The following is a 16,649-nucleotide window of genomic DNA, read 5'->3' as shown; positions in this document are numbered from 1 at the left end:
TACGAAGTTTTATGCATTTATTTATCGGAAAATAACTCCCTTTTGGAGTGGAATACCCCTTTAATCTACATATTTCTTACACAACTGCCAAAACTTCCCACCAAACACCACTTCAGAACCTTTGTTTTTACAGATAAATTTATTTGGTTGACTTTAACTGCAGTATATCTTATGGCCATTGGTTATCAATTTTCAATATATTGTAAAATATAATGAAAGTTATTGTGCACTGAGTTGTTGTGATAATCTTCTGGTGTGAATACTATTTGTATGCAATATTTGGTTTTCCTGGACACATATCACATTATACATCAATCCCATATGGTCTTGTCTATGAAGCATCCATCTGGTTCCCCCCTCTCTGTAAACTTGCAGCCAAACACCTCTAACTAGTCTCGCCACAGGAATAAACTAAATTAAGATTCCCTGTTGCAACATCCACTTTATGTTCTTAGCTCTCCAGGTCATATGCATATCTTACCATTGTCACCTGGATTGATACCTGTGATAATTATCCACCAAACGTGTGAGCCGGTCATAGGTTGAAAATTCACGTGTTGGTAGAATTCATTCTGAAGGACTATAATTTCCAACACAATGAGAAAATCGGACTTGCAAAATGCAATTCCAAATTTTTGACTGTACACTACCAGTCTTTGGCAAGGACATCACAGAAGCCACGGACGGCTCATTCCTTAACAAAGACTGGCGCTGTTAAGTCAAAAATTTTAGCAAGTCCCATTATCCCATTATGCTGGTAATAATCCTTCTTCAGAATCAATTTTGGCCATGGTAACATCAAGCAAAACAACTGTATCAACAAACGGACAGAAAACCTCAACATTTAAACATATTTTCCCATTTTACCTATATCCTGGTACACTGCCACATATTTTGGCAAATAACAGCAAGGAGTGTTTATGCTTGTATACTTGACTGTATTTCTGATAACCCATTACAAAGTGAACTAGAAGTGAAAGTAAAAGAGAAACAGTAACTATGTAATTGAAGTAGCTTCTGACAGCAGATGTGGTCACTGCTTTCTTCTCTAGAAGTTTGGTCCCAGTTCACCCATGGCATGTTTCAGCAACTGTATAACAACAAAAAAAACAGCATACAAAATTACTTCATCAGGTTGGTAAAAAGATTCAACATAGTTTTCTTAGGTACAGAACCTTGTTTTTTCATCTTCTCTTACATGTTTTGGCATCCTATCTGCTTCCTTCATCAATCAAAGTTTGCATCTACTATCAGTGCAAAGAGAACTTAAGAGACCATGTTAACTTGCAAGTAGTACAAGTTCATTCACACTGATGAAGGGAGCAAATTGCGGACCTGAAAAGACAGCATAGGATTTGTTGTAGGTATTTGGCCATTAAATATGGTATTGTGCTCAATTCAACATTTACCAACTTTTCTCATCTTAAGTAGGGCTACCGACAAGTTCCAACTTTGCTACCTAAAGAATTGGTTGTCTTTTTAGTGGGGGTGATGGATATTGCAATTCTAACAAAGTAATAAACAATTATACTTTTATATAAACCTTCAAGGTAAAATTTAAACTGTTGCAAAAAATTCAGCATTTCAGGGCTCGAAATGCCACCTACATATGCAGGTTAGTGCAGGTAAAATTGGAGCTGTGAAGGTATTTCTGGTGTCTACCTGCACTGGTCCATGTACTGGGTTTTATACATACATTGTACATATCATATGATGTAGGTGTATGTGGATTGCTATCAGCTGCATTGACTGTTACCACCTATAAAGTATAAAAGAAAAAATAGTAATGGTTCCTCAACAATTTTAGCATAATCCATACTTCCTACATTCAGAGTGGTGCAGGTAAAATTTGTTTGGTGTAGGTAATTTTCAGTGTTACCTGCACCAGTGCAAGTATGCAGAAAAAACATATTTCGAGCCCTGAATTTCCAGTATCTGTACTGACCTCAGGTGGAACGTTCTTCAGCCTGTAGGAGAGGAGGGCCTTGGTCAGGGCATTGGACAGCTGAAGGGCCATAGCAGCATCATCCTCACTACTGACCAGGTCTTTAGCCTGGGAGGGGAACAAGGAAGACAAACATTTAAAGATTGACTATCTTATTGTGACTTGTTTCCTATCTTTACACAGAAGCAGGGAATGTTTGCAATCGAGCAACATGAAAGTTGTAAATTTGTTGCCTCATAATTCTGCTAGGTGGATTACCATTACAAAGTATGTAAAGACTCAAAAGAGTTAAGGTAAAAGGCAAAGGTAGTCCCATAGTCTTTTGGACTTGGAGCTACGAGGTTGTAGGGGCAGAGGGTTGTTAACTTGTTATCCACTGTGTCTAGGGCATGGCACTGGATAGCAAAGGCTAACCTTTTCCTTCCACCACCTTTTACCTCCCATACCAAAATCAGGTACTTATTTTTATCCTTGGGTGGAGAGAGGAAAGTCATGTAAAGTGCCTTTCCAAAGCATACAAGACCGGCGGGTTCTGGTCAAACATTCTAGCCATTATGCCAACACAATGCCTTCAAGTTGGTTTTTAAAATGTGCCAGTGTTTGGCTATCCGGCAGAATCATCCGAGTCCATAATTAAGAAGCAGGGGTTTAGCCAGCGTCCGTTTTTCCATCAATTGACGGAAATTTGCTGCGTCTGACGGAAAAATTTTAAAACCAATCCGTCAACCTTGACGGACAAAAATCCTTGGTGGAAGCTACAGGCGGCTTGGGGACGCCGTCCACGGCCGTAAAAGCCACACACTGTTTGTTTTGCTATTGTTATGATTGTTGACAATGTGTGTCGGCGCCCTTTCGCATACGATAATCTCATTAAAACCCGTTTTTCAAGGTCTCAGTTCAGTCCTTCTAATTAATTTTCACGGTTTTCGCGACGATTGTAATTGGCTGACGGAAAAAAATTTCGGGCTGGCTACAGCCCTGTTAAGAAGAAAGGTCAAATAAACAATGTCTTACCCTGCCAATGAGGTCTGCCAGCTGACTTCTGTCTGCTGGGGGCCCATGGCTAGGTCCTTGCTCATGTCGCTACAGAACACAAGATTATCATCAAGCAGTCATGAAGAGGTTACATAAAAATGTCCATCAGTCCTTAAACAGTCAATCCAATATCTTTCTTAACTGCCTTTTCACTAGAAAATCAATTTTACTATAATAGATTTCTCTATTTCTTAACTCCAGGCACTAGGGTAGAAGACAGTGAGAAGACAGTGAGGGTCTAGTGCCTGGCAATCTGTATCTGTATCTATATAGTCGGTGTAACACACCAGGTTCGCAGGCACACGGCGCGGTAGCAGCTGGTTATATTACACTGATACCTAACACACCTGGCTTTTGCACATCTATCAGTAAATGCTCTTTAAACTATCGAACAAAGATGTCCATACTGTGCTTGGTGATACCAAATTACAAGTTCTATGATAGTTCTGAGTTTTTGAACACTTCAATCCTAGGTTGGTAACTCTGGTACTTGGCATGACTATTCCATGTTCTTTTTTGAGCTGGTTCCATGTTTCTTGGTCATTTTGTACATCATGCAAAGTCTGGACATTTTGTCATTAAGTGCCAAGATCACAACGACAGATTGAACAAGTACTCACACCAAAGTCATCGAAACCACGACCACGACCGCCTGGACCACGGAAGTCTGGTGGGAGGGGACGCCCACCACCGTACGGGTCAGCCTCGTACCCTTCAACTTCACGTCGATAGTAAGCTTCCCGACGTCTTTCTGCATGGTAGTAAGGATCGCGGCCGTAGTGTGGATCATCTTCATATGGTGCCTCCGGGTACCCTCCCTCATAGTAGGCCTCCCTACTGCAGGAAACAAGTCAGACAACATTGTAGTTTTATTTGATTGTAAGCTTTGAACTAACCTTAGCAGCATTTTCCACTCTTTTGTCAAAATACAGGCAACAAGATGTATATTTTGATGCAAGCTGCACATCTTGATTAACAACTTTAATTCAAACGTTGCAATATACACATGAAAATCTGTTTCCAAATGGCACAATCTCCAGTTGAAAGTAAGGCTAAAACAGTGGTAGCTGTCCCTAATACACTAGTAAAAGTGATCTCCACTAATTTAGCTCACTGAAGATTTATTCTCACTGGTCATGACAGAGAAGACCGACACCACGTAAAATATTTACAGTTCGTTATGCCAGGGAAAATCTGCTAGTTCTTTTTGACAAGCACAATTAACAGTTGACAGAAAACATTTCTGGTATTGAGCCTGTTCGGTGAGCAACACAGCCAGAATCAAGCTCACAGCTTTTATTTCCAGAGGCAGGGTCGCTATCCACTTAACTGCGTATACTAGTCCTAGTCTTCCCTTTGCACTTACGTCATAATACTGACAATAGTCCTAATATAGGATGTTTGAAAAAAACATAACTTCTACCAACCTTCTGGGAGACCTGGGACGGAGGGCAGCGGGCGGCAGCATGCGGCCGCGCCCGCGTCCACGCGACACTCCTTCACGATACGGCTCATCAGGATAGCCATAGTCTGCATACCCACCTGTCAATGTGAAGACATAAACACATTACCTAACAATACTGTGGGCATGATAATTATAACCTATATTTTCGGTAGTGTTTGTTTGTGTGTGTGTGTTTTTGTGTGTTTGTTTGAGCATGTGTGTGTGTGCGTGTGTGTAGTTGACCAGAATAACTCTCAAAGGCCTGGATGGGTTGTCTTGATATTTGGTAAGTGGGTAGGTCTTGAAGAGACCTCGAAACAAATAAATTTTGTTATGGGATCATGGAACTCTAGTCTTGTATCTTGCATTGGAATACTGGTCTGTAAAATTCGAACCTGAAGTTGAACTCACAAAAACTATTCATAAACATGTTAATAGAAATAAGGCACTACAGACCTGGGTAGTAGTAGTCGTCTTCGTCTTCAGGGTATCTTCGTCTGCCACGCCCCTTGGGTGGCCCATTGCGACCCCTGCGTCCAGGGCCAGACCCATAGGCACCACCCCAGTCATCATCTTCCGTCAGACCTAGCCTGCGACGCTTAGCAGCTGCAAAAAGAGTCAAATATATCTGGTGATAGGTTCTCCCTGCATATCTACACTAATGCAGGTAACATCCTAATGGTACCTGAATCATTCACTGTCTCCATCTTCTAGCCCAGCTAAAATCTCATATCTTGTAATATCTTGAATACAAGAATAAAAAACTTGTGCTGTGACACCAATGTTTTGTTGCTTCAATTCTTGTGACAATTTTATGGAGTCTAGCCGCCGCCACCTTGTTTGTTTTTTCCCATCTTATTTTTTTTTCGATGGACTAACCTGCATATACAGTTACTAGTATGCAAACCCTGTTTTGTAAACCTTTTTAGGACTGCAAGTATATAACTGAATAAAATATCTGAAACCCAAATACAGGTATAAGAAGGTAAGAAAGATTAACAATGTCTCACCGGTGGCCTCTGCATGTCTGCGATGCTGCTCCTGTCGCTTTCGTTTCTCCTTCTCCCGCTGCTCTGGGTTGTAGAACGGGTTCAGCTCCAGCTTCACTTTCACTTCCTTCTGTCCATCCTGCTTCACTGCCTGAAGTGTTCATCAAAAGTTTGTTACCTTATTACCTAAGAAGGTTTCATTTTCAGTTTGTCTCTGAAGGAGACTAACAACCAGGGCTCTAGCCAGCTCGAAATTATTTCCTCAGCCAATTCCCATTGTCGCGAAAACACTATTCCGGGAGTTAGAGAGACAGAAGTGAGACCTTGAAAAACGGGTTTTTAATGAGATTATTGTGTGCGTGAGGGCACAGACACACTTCGTCAACAATAACAACTGTAGCAAAACAAACAGTGTGTGGCTTTTACAGCCGTGGACGGCGTCCCCAAGCCGCCTGTAGCTTCCACCAAGGAATTTTGTCCGTCAAGGTTGACGGATTGGTTTTAAAATGTTTCCGTCTCATGCAACAAATTTTCATCAATAGAAGGAAAACGGACGCTGGGTAGAGCCCTGCTAACAACCTAACTCAAGAAGATGTTGATGGACATCAAAGCTCCTTAAAATGATGAGTTTTTGTGAATGTCTTGTTTCATTCACTATTGTCTAGTTCTGTCTGTGCATTTTCCTGCCTTATATGAGGTGAATTTTGGACAGGGACAAGCCTGTGGCACAACCTAGCATCAGACACATTACGGCACTATACATGTAGCACTTACTATAATTAGGCTAGTGACTTGCAGTCCGGTTTAAGACGGGTACCTACATGTAGGTTTGTCTAAATCTTTCATTGTGCTTTTATAAGCTTTTCCTATATTACTATGTGCTTTTTTAATGAGAATTTGTTGTTCCTTTCAATCAATTCTGTCTTACCTGTTTGACAAACTCTGCCAGGGCGACGGACTGTTCTGAGCGTTTCTTATTCTGCAGGGTCATGGCTGCCATGTCAGGATGGTGCTCTTTCTGTTCATGAAAAAAAATTATGATACAAGGTTTCACATACATGTATTTACAGTAAAAGAAACTTTTGCTGTTACTTTAGAATTATACTTTTACAGAAGACTACACTTACAAACTTTTGCCATAATATTTCCATGTTTAAGTACCGCAGCATACCATTCCTCAATCTCCAAGTAAAAGAAGCTGTAGACTACACTTACAACACTGTGCAACATTTCTATGTTTTAGTACCACATCTTAACCATTACTCATTCTCCAACACAAAACCTTGCTCATCACCCATAACCAGCTTGTCAGCCAATCAGAAAATCAGCTTGATTGGTTGACAGCTGATCAAAGGTCACACCCTCAATGTGGAAACTTCTGCCCAGTTTAGCAGAGCCTACCCAAAGTATTTTGTATAGGCCACAGGCTAGGAGAATGTCCATTCTATGACAGGCATACTATACTTTTAACCAATCCTTGAAAGTCCTGCTCTCATGTATCAAAATATACATAAAAACAACAATGATATTCAGTGATTTTGATTTTGTGATTTCAGCTATAAAACAGAGGAAGACAACACCCACCAAGTAAGCCAGCCTGTGCCTGGCCCCTATAACATGAGTGTTCAGCGTGCGAGGGTCACACTTGGAGTCACACAGGCTGCACATGTAGTGTTCCTCTATGTCAGGGTCCTCATTCTGGAACTCTGTGATGTAGTCCAGACCTGCAAATGATCAGAAGATCTTGTAAGATACACACTCCTAAGAGGGCTAAACTCCTTTGCCAGCTTTGGATATTATCTTATGATTCTTATCCTACCTTAGGATCTTCTTGGAGATTAGGTAAAGGTAGTCCAATAGCCTTTTTGAGGCCTTTGACCTCCACTATGTCTAGGGTACTTAATTGGAAGGCAAAACCATTCCTCTCCTTCCACCACCCTTTTACTAATCTCCAAGCAGATCCTACGGTAGCATAAGATAGTATCAAAAGCTGGCAGAGGAGTGAAGCTGGCCTAGGAGTGTGTTTGGCTACCGGGCAAATGGACACCTCTTGGCTGACTACACTCCTTGGCCAGTTTGGTACTATTTTATGCCATTGTAGAATCTGCTTGGAGATTACCTTTTACATCCCTAACCAAAGTCAGGTACCCATGTTTACACCTGGAAGTGAGGAAAGTCATTGAAGTGCTTTTCCTAACTAAAGAACACAATATCTAGCCAGGAATGCCAGGAATCGATCAAGTGTCCACTAACCTAGCCACTCAGCAATCCCAAACCACTAAGAATGTACTTTATATTGAAGCGGGTCTGTATGGGGGTACTTGGAGTTAGAAAATGATTGCTGTCAAAAAGACAAAGAAGATAACTTTGCAAAAAGTTGGGTGAATTTGTAACCCATAAAATATCATCTATCAGAAAATAACTCTTGCTTCTGGAGTGGAATGCCCTTTCAAGCATAAACGACACATAAAGGACTATTGTATGACAAATGTCACCAGGGCCTTACCAACGAGAGGTTCTTCCATCAGCTCTAGTTTATCCATACACCGTGACGGCTGCAGGGTGTCCACGACGTTGGGTTTACTACCATCTCCTGCAGACTTAGGCCTGGCAACTGGCGCTTTTTTGACTGCAGACAATGAATAACAACAGAATGTCAGCATGTTGAATGTACAATTTGCATATTGAAAATTTGCAAATTTTTTTTTGGTACAACTGTATTTACGTAACATTGAAAATTGAAAAGGGCTCAGCGAAGCACATTTTGTAGCTTACATCTATTTCTTGTGTCTATGGAAACAACTCTTACTCATACATTTTGGTATCTTCAAAAATACCTTTTATTTTAAATACAAATGGAAGAACATAATATTTCAGTAGTTAACATACACAAAGCTGATAAGTCAACCCCATTCGGAAGTCTAATAAGCTCTATGCTGCAGTTAAAACAGCATGAAATAAACAGAAACCAACATATCTCATATCACAGGTATCCATTGCTGAAACAGAAATATATGTATCGAACTTACTTTACCTTCATTTAGTTTTGACACCTTTACCAAATATCAGGTTTGAAACTTTGAAACCCTTGCACAAGATGACTCAGTACCCAGGCCGAACTGTAGCACCAAGGGTATTTTTAACCATGGATAGGGCTGAACTACAAGTGTAGTTATCAACAAGAGTAAAGTCGCCAGGTTTTTAAGCAGACCTCTGTTCTTCTTCATGATAACTGACCCATCTACCTCGGTCATGTGACCTTTTGGGTTAGTAATCCTGAAGACAACACAAGGTCTGCTCTTTGCGAGTCCACTCTATGAGTTGGAAACTAGTTGAACCCTTTCCATAAAGTTATGTATTAAGACAGGTGTTGTTGAGAACTTGACAGATATGACAAAAGTTTTGCATTCTGTATCTTTAGCCAGTGAGACTCTACCTTATGTTTGAATATGAATGGCTACATATATGCAAATCATAGATCACTGTACAGCAAAACTTTTGTCACATCTGTAACTAAATGTAATGTTTCCTCCCTGTTTTAAAAGCTAAGCATTACTATTTATCATAATGATTATGCTTTGTCTCCTTGATGCTATTCAAATTTGACTTGTTTTCTTTTGAATAGCATGACGACTTCTGATTCCTGCATAAATTACAGCAGCAATCCTAAATGATAAGAGACAGATTAGTCATTTGCCCTCTCTTCATTTCACCCACTCAAAGCAACAGTTACATGTATCATGTAAATGTAGCTGTGAGTGTTTCACACCTAGCACAGGGGGGAAACACTACAAAGCCATGAACGTTGACAAGATTTCTTTTGAACGTCAAATCTTGTCTACTTACTGCCTTTCTCCACAGCGACCAAGTTCTGTGTCGTTCCGATTTGCGCCCAGCGAGACCACGCGATGGAAGAGGAACACAGAGTGAGTGACGGAGATGGTAATAATGATCGGTCCAACATTCCCGCGGCTCTTAACTTTAAGAGCTGTGGTCAGTTGTGTTACACAGAATTTATCACTCTGACTTTGGGTCTTCCTCTGGCTTTGGGCAGAGATATCAGACATGCAGCTTGAATTTTGTACAGAACAATATTCATACAAAAATCAAAATTCAAGAAGCACATCTTCCTATCTCTCTGTCCAAGACCAAAAAGGCTACATGTACAAGTTCAAGTTGAATCTCATCTGGTCAGCAGATGAGAATGCAGCAGTGTCCATATCTGTCATTTGTTTTTCCTGCTATAGAGGAAATAGCAAATCTTGTTATACATGTACATGTAGGTTGGGATTTCAGCAAACAAGTACCAATTTCTTCACATACATGTAATGACTGTGACTTAAGTTTACAAAGTGCCATTTTTGTATAGCCCAACACATTTGAGAATTTATTTAAGACAATTAAAGGAGCATCATTCAAAAAAAATGTTTTATCTTTCCTAAGTCTTCATATGACCTCTGAGACATTGCCAATAATTGACCCAATCAAAGTAAATCTTGGGGGTAAAAAAGCCCCAAAGATTTAAACTGATACATGTGTGGGTCCATGTTTCCATAACAAGTACACAGACATGAGAACAGGGAACGATCCAACTGCTTACTAGCATTATAAATTATATCTATCTAAGGCCCCGTTCATGATGCAAAAAATGAAACGGTTCTATCGGTTAGGCCTGGAAATCCAACAGCAAATGACAGGAAACGGTTTGCATTTTGCGTTCACGATGCAAACTTGCAAACCGTTTCAGTTCCTTGAAAAGGCAAGGTAATGCGACCTCTGACCCCTGAGGTTGTTGTCATCTTGCCCAAACTTGTACTTCTTTGTCAGATTATTGGTCTTTGATCGTAATTGAACCAATGTCTTACTCAATTCGAAGCTGGGTTCTGTTATGACCTTGGAAATGCCTCTGAAAACATTGTGGTCCCGATATATGCCATGCTATGACATTTCCACTGGATTTCCTGACACATTCCCCTTGCGATATCAGGACTGCTAGCTCCTCAATCGACCAGGAGGCGGCCCGATTATAGAAACGAATCGTACTATTGAAAATGCGGCCGAAACACCCGAATGACAGGTTAAAAATTGTACTTTTCCCCCGTGGCGCCACCAAATATGAACGCACATGCCCAGATGTAAAACGGATCGCGCAGTTTTTGCGTTCATGATGCAAATTCGCAATTCCGGATAAGGAAGAAACCGTTTCAATACTACCTCGCGAGGAGGTTCCGAACAAACCGTTTCCTATCGCTTCAGATCCGTTTCGGACCGTCCATGATGACAAAACTTATCCGTTTCAGCTGGCCTAACCGATAGTAACCGATAGAAGCGTTTCATTTTTTGCATCATGAACGGGGCCTAAGCAATGCATCTGTTTCTACTGACTCCTCATGTCGAAGTGTACTGTAATTCCTGGAAAGTTCACAAACACATTGCAAGGCTTATGCCAAGGAACACACTTGCATTGTGGTGTTGTGAGCTTCCAGATACACGCATATATTGTCCACATCATGGACACATCACTACCAAGAACACTAATTTGCTACTGGCAATGTATCACAGTTGTATTGATTTTTGATGCTGCTTTGCACATCAAAATGGCAGGTAAGGCAAAAGCATTTAAGTCCTCAAACGTTTCAAAAGTCTAAGTCCTTTAAGTCTACTATATTGCATCTTTGAATTGGGATAAACAACATTGCAATGTAGACTTAAATCGACCATTTGACATTGTCTGTTTTGAAGGTAAATTGTATAAGTATATATAATACAAATGCAGTAGTGAACTTTTATATGACACATTTTATTTATATACATATTATTATAAAGTCTTTGCTTTACACAAAATTGTAACATTTATAATTCCAACATAAAGCTGCAAATGACATAATAGATAATGTAGTTCTTCATGGCAACATATTGCCATGAAAAACTGACAAGCAATTTGCTAGATACTGTAGTTTGATCTACATTCTTCAGAGTTCCTAATCTCCAAGCAGATGTAGTGTAAATGAGAAGAACGTGAGCCATTGATCTACACCTTACATCTGCTTGAAAATAACAGAATAGAGTTAATTCCAGTTGTGGCGGCCATGTTGGATTTCTGGGGTCATCCGGGGTCATGGCACCAGAACGAGACTGCAGGTGGTACCAGCTGGGCATTCTACTATATAGGCTGTATTGCAGACATAAGTATGCCATCTTCGGGAGTGCATTTCACCCCTCTAAGGTTAACAACTGCACAATATATGCCTGTTATATATAGAAAATATTGTTTGGGACACTTGAATTTGATTTTGGTGATATTTTTTAATCAATTTTTCACATTTTTTATGGGTGACCTGAGAACAATTAGTGTCAGTGTTTATATCATCCATGAGTGCTTTGTATTGGAAACTGTGATATAGTAGGTTTGCTATTGGGATTAAACCCTACAAATACACAAAATATGGGGATGACATCTTTGCGGGTAGAAATTTAGAAGACATTTGGCAGTTGTTCTGATGATGTATTGGTGCCAAGATCCGTTCTGCAAACTACGCTCTATGGGAATGTCATGCCGGGTGTGCTCCTTTACTTTCTTCCCAAATCATGTTTTCATTGTTTTATTCTAGTTTAAACAACATAACCCTACACAACAAATTCCACATGTTGGGTCCATAAAATTGTGGGATGAAATGTAGCAGATTTTTTTCTGTTAGGGATTTTTCAATGCCAATGTGGAGAAAAACGTAAATTTTATCGTCAGTGGAAGAGGTAAATTGGTGATAGAACTTAGTAATACGTAGTTTTATGAACAGATGTTCGCAGCGTCTGTGAAAATTCTGTCACATTTCCACCCACACTGATCTGAAACTGGCATGAAGTCCGGTTTTTAGAGTAATGTGAGGGTCGACTCTAGCCTGAGTATCATCCTAGTTGGTTACGGAGGCTCTCATACTCACCCCTCTGGTTTGTGAGGGGTGAGTATGGGAGCCCGGTAAGCTACCTAGGATGACACTCAGGCTACAATCCCTCCTCCGCTGGCACTTATAATCAAAGTTATGTTTTTTCCACCTTGGCATTGAAAAAATTGCAAAAACAACAGTAAACAATCTGCTACATTTCATCCCACAATGTTATACAACATGTGGACATTTTTCTTACGGGGTATGTTGTTTAAACTAAAATAAAACAATAAAAACACTGTCAGATAAATTGGGAAACAAGTAAAGGAGCACACCCGGTACATACACCGCCTTCCCCATTGAGTGCCGCAGGATTTTCCCATAGAGCGGAGTTTGCAGAACGGTTCTTGGCATCTAGAAATCATCAGAATAACAGCCAAATGTCTTCTAAATTTCTACCAAAAGGTTTGTCACCCCGATATTTCCATGTTTTTGTAGGTTTTAATCACAGATACCGATACACAGCACACATGGAGGATATAAACACTGACATTAATTGTTCTCAGGTCACCCGTCAAAAAATGTGAAAAATTAATAAAAAATATCACCAAAATCAAGTTCAAATTTCCAAAACAGTATTTTCTATAGATAACAGGCATATATTGTGCAGTTGTTAACCTTAGAGGGGTGAAATGCACTCCCGAAGATGGCATACTTATGTCTGCAATACAGCCTATATAGTAGAATGCCCAGCTGGTACCACCTGCAGTCTCGTTCTGGTGCCATGACCCCGGATGACCCCAGAAATCCAACATGGCCGCCACAACTGGAATTAACTCTATTCCCCCCTTTTAAAAGTTTTAGTTTTTACAGCATACATTCCTTTCATGAATTACCCGCAAGTTGGGGGGTTGAAAATGTCTTAAGAAGTTCCCTATCATACTTAAGAACGTACCTTTTTGTGACGAGCACCATTATTGTGGCTTTCAAACTGGCTCTCACTGGTGCACTTGGCCTGGCAAATCTACAGGTCATAAAAAGCACATTTTAGCAAAGCTACAGTCAGTTGTAGTACAAAACTGGTCAAACCTGCTAACCTCCCATCACTGACATACACATTGTTCTAGAAATGTCACTTTAAGCCATTTATTGTTAGTCTTGAAAAAAACATGCCATTTCATGACAAATGTATCTACTTGTAGGTTTGAGTCTGACTCTTGAAACGCATGAAACCAACCAAGCCCTAAGTTACAATTGGGACCGACTTTACGTACCCAACCATAAATTTGACACTGAAAGACAAGTGTCCTCAAGCATTTCAGTTTACTTTGTTCAACAGTAATTGTACATGTAATATGTCTCACTAGAGTTTTGGCCAGCCTAAAAAAAATTACAAGAAAAAAATAAATAATCCCTAACGTTATCTACTGACCCTAATTTTTCAGAACTGACACAGGAAACACAATATTTTTTCCTAGGCCTAAGTTACAATCCTAAGTAACTTACATGACAGAAGTACTCATCAGGAAACTGCTTCCTGTGAACCGTCTCTTCAGCAGGCTTTTCCTTCTTCTCTTCCACTGGTGGGGGCTTCACGATCGGAGGGACGTAGCCTTTGGCCGCGTCCAGACCCAGGTCAGTCCCGCTGGACTTCATCAAGTGGCCAATGCTCTTCAAGTGGACACGGTACGACTGGACAAATTGATAACATTTCAGCAACATTTAAGATGGTAGATTTTACAATGCATCTAATAGTGTTGATATATTGTTCAGTCAGCAGGGCTGGCCTTTGATAAGTTGGGTGCCCCTGGCTTTATGCAAAAATATACAACAAAAAATCAACGTTAATGTTATACACAAGATCACATATCAAATTATATATATATATATATATATATATATATATATAGAGAGAGAGAGAGAGAGAGAGAGAATACAACAACATGATGTATTCCGTATCACCCGAAGTACTAGCCCGACCGCGAGTCGGATCGCCCGACAGCTGAAGGCCGGAGGGTGATCCGACCCGCGGGAGGGCGGGGACCGAGGGTGATGCGGAATACACCGTTTTTTATCTATGTCATACCCAACTGAGAAAACCTCTGTTTTGATGCGAAATGCGCAATAAGTTGAACAAATTTGGTGCCCTCGAACACACAAAAGTGTTGCAACAGTAATGTTCCAACGTCCGAATCAGGTATACGAACTTTTGATGGCGCCGCACTCGGTCCGCTCGAAACAATTCGATTTATTCGAATGGAGCCCGTGTGATATGCCTTTCAAACCTGTGCGATACGGAAGTTATGGCCCAGTCCGGAACACCCGTAACGAACATTTTTGCATCACAGGTATGATACAACATAACTTACGACATAAGTCATAAGGTCTAAGTTTGTAAATCTTGCTACTTTACTGTTTACGTTTTGAGGTCAGCGATTGGTCAGTATTGATTCTGAAGAAGGCGACAGTGCTGGAATAAAGTGGAGAATTGTATTGATATTATGATTTCTAACAACACAGATAAGTAAATCAAATCAAGACGAGTTATGACAACAGTTTCAGCGACATCTGGAGGCCAGAAAGTAAACTGCAGTGCATACATAGCTGCCTGTTTGGATGGAATACATAATAATTTTCAGGTTTTCATACAACCAGACGTTACTTGAACTGTTCAATATTTTACATCTGGTCAGTTGTCCATGCAGATATGATATTTCTAATACGATTTGATCGAAATTATGTGAATGAAAGGAAGAAAATTTATAAATTTGTTTTGTGCGTCACTGGCACCAAAAATAAACCCCCCAAATCACATATTTTGAAACACCATGAAGACCATCACTGATGAGAAGATGTTGTGTATTATCTTGAGAATTTTAAGTCAAACTTACGTCCTCAGATCTAAAGTTTTGGTCGCAGGATTCACAGTAAGCCGCGCTCGCCAGCTGTGTGATGCTCTGTGGTTTGGACGCCGCCGCCGCGCTGCTACTGAAGTCCGTGTAGGTCCCCGTCCCTGCCATCTGGCCCGTGGGGTTGTAGCTGAACTGCCGCTGGCCCGTACTCGCTCCGCTCGTGGAGGGTACCGCGGCAGATGAGGTGGAAGGCCCCGCAAAACTGTAGTCTGACGAAAAATCTAAATCCATAGGTGTCCCCGCCATTTTGGCTTTCTTTACCGGAAATGCTTAAGATTGTACCATTACAGGTCGTAATAAAGGGGGTAGTAAAACTTTATGAGTTAAAAAAGGTTGTTTAGCTTTGGGCTCTAAGGAATATTTTCACTCTAAATGCTAAATTTATACTACTTTAAAGCAGTTTATAATATTTGTTTTTTATTATTTAAGGTGTTGCCAACTTTTGACTTTGTAAACTTTAACGTTACCCCTCATTGATTCAGTCCAGATAGAACAGGTCAAAAGAGGCAACTAGCGTTATTTCTCAGAACTGCAAGTCGAGGGACGCAGGCATGAATTTTGTATGAAGGTCAGGTTTGTTCAATCCTGTAATTATAATGCTATGTTAGTATAATGTTACTCTTCATTAACCCTTTGAGATGTTTTGTAATGACAAGATTAATAAAATTCTACTTTTGGTTCCTTTAATACTGATCTCCAAGTCAAAGCAGACTGAGGAAATTGTTGAAACTTGTAGTTTATTCTGGGAAATGCAAAATGTAAAACTGATATCTCAACAGTCAGTAAATGGTCAAGGCAATTGATAGGGTATTCCTGTAATGTCTTGGCACTATTGACAGCGAACTAGTACCAATAAATTTTCTGGCACTTTAATATTAATCAGATGTTACCTACAATTTTTGGTAACCTTCTAGGGAGTGGCACTATTGACTGGAATGGACTTTCCTGTAAGTAACCAATAAAATTTACCCATCATGAGTTTCATGACTTCATCATAAAATTTCAACCAAACACTGGATATTTAGTTTTGGATGCTGATTCCCAAGATCTATTTGACCTGGGGGTCGGCTTGTTTCTTTTCTTTCCATCCCACTCATTTTGTTTGGGAGCCATTAAAGAGTAATGTACTTAATTTTCATCACAAATTGGTCATTTTAAGCATACGAAAATGCATTTTCATCAATCTTATGTCATAAAGTTCAGACCATTGGATGGACATGGTGAATTATTTGTCAATCCCAAGAAGCAAACTTCCATTGGAGGGCAGAGGGACACAGGTCCTGACCTTATTCCTTTTACTGGAGAACCATTGTACCTGGCAAGGCCTGAATTCATGGCCCCCTGGACAGGACTACAAAACTTAATTTATGTTCTTTCACTTCCCCCATGGCTTAAGATACAATATCTACTGGCAGCTGCTGATTTTACTGTGTAGCTGAC

The 16,649-nt window shown here is 40.2% G+C and overlaps 1 protein-coding gene across 1 annotated transcript; it reads right to left on the bottom strand.

The window, feature by feature from the left end:
• Positions 1–120: 120 nt before the first annotated feature.
• On the bottom strand, positions 121–15,497 carry LOC118424329 (zinc finger RNA-binding protein-like). Its single transcript, XM_035832875.1, has 14 exons — positions 15,189–15,497; positions 13,804–13,989; positions 13,253–13,321; positions 9,260–9,284; positions 7,920–8,042; positions 6,998–7,137; positions 6,342–6,431; positions 5,435–5,564; positions 4,881–5,030; positions 4,408–4,522; positions 3,601–3,817; positions 2,960–3,028; positions 1,946–2,053; positions 121–1,090 (listed from the first exon to the last, which is right to left on the bottom strand). Exons 1-14 carry the CDS (start codon positions 15,453–15,455, stop codon positions 1,049–1,051), a joined length of 1,731 nt encoding a protein of 576 aa, XP_035688768.1. The 5' UTR covers positions 15,456–15,497; the 3' UTR covers positions 121–1,048.
• Positions 15,498–16,649: the final 1,152 nt, after the last annotated feature.

The sequence above is a fragment of the Branchiostoma floridae genome, chromosome 10 (assembly GCF_000003815.2).
Source record: "Branchiostoma floridae strain S238N-H82 chromosome 10, Bfl_VNyyK, whole genome shotgun sequence".
Classification (NCBI taxonomy): Eukaryota; Metazoa; Chordata; class Leptocardii; order Amphioxiformes; family Branchiostomatidae; genus Branchiostoma; species Branchiostoma floridae.
Note: the sequence above shows the minus strand (reverse complement) of the source record. Positions and strands in the feature narration are given on the sequence as shown.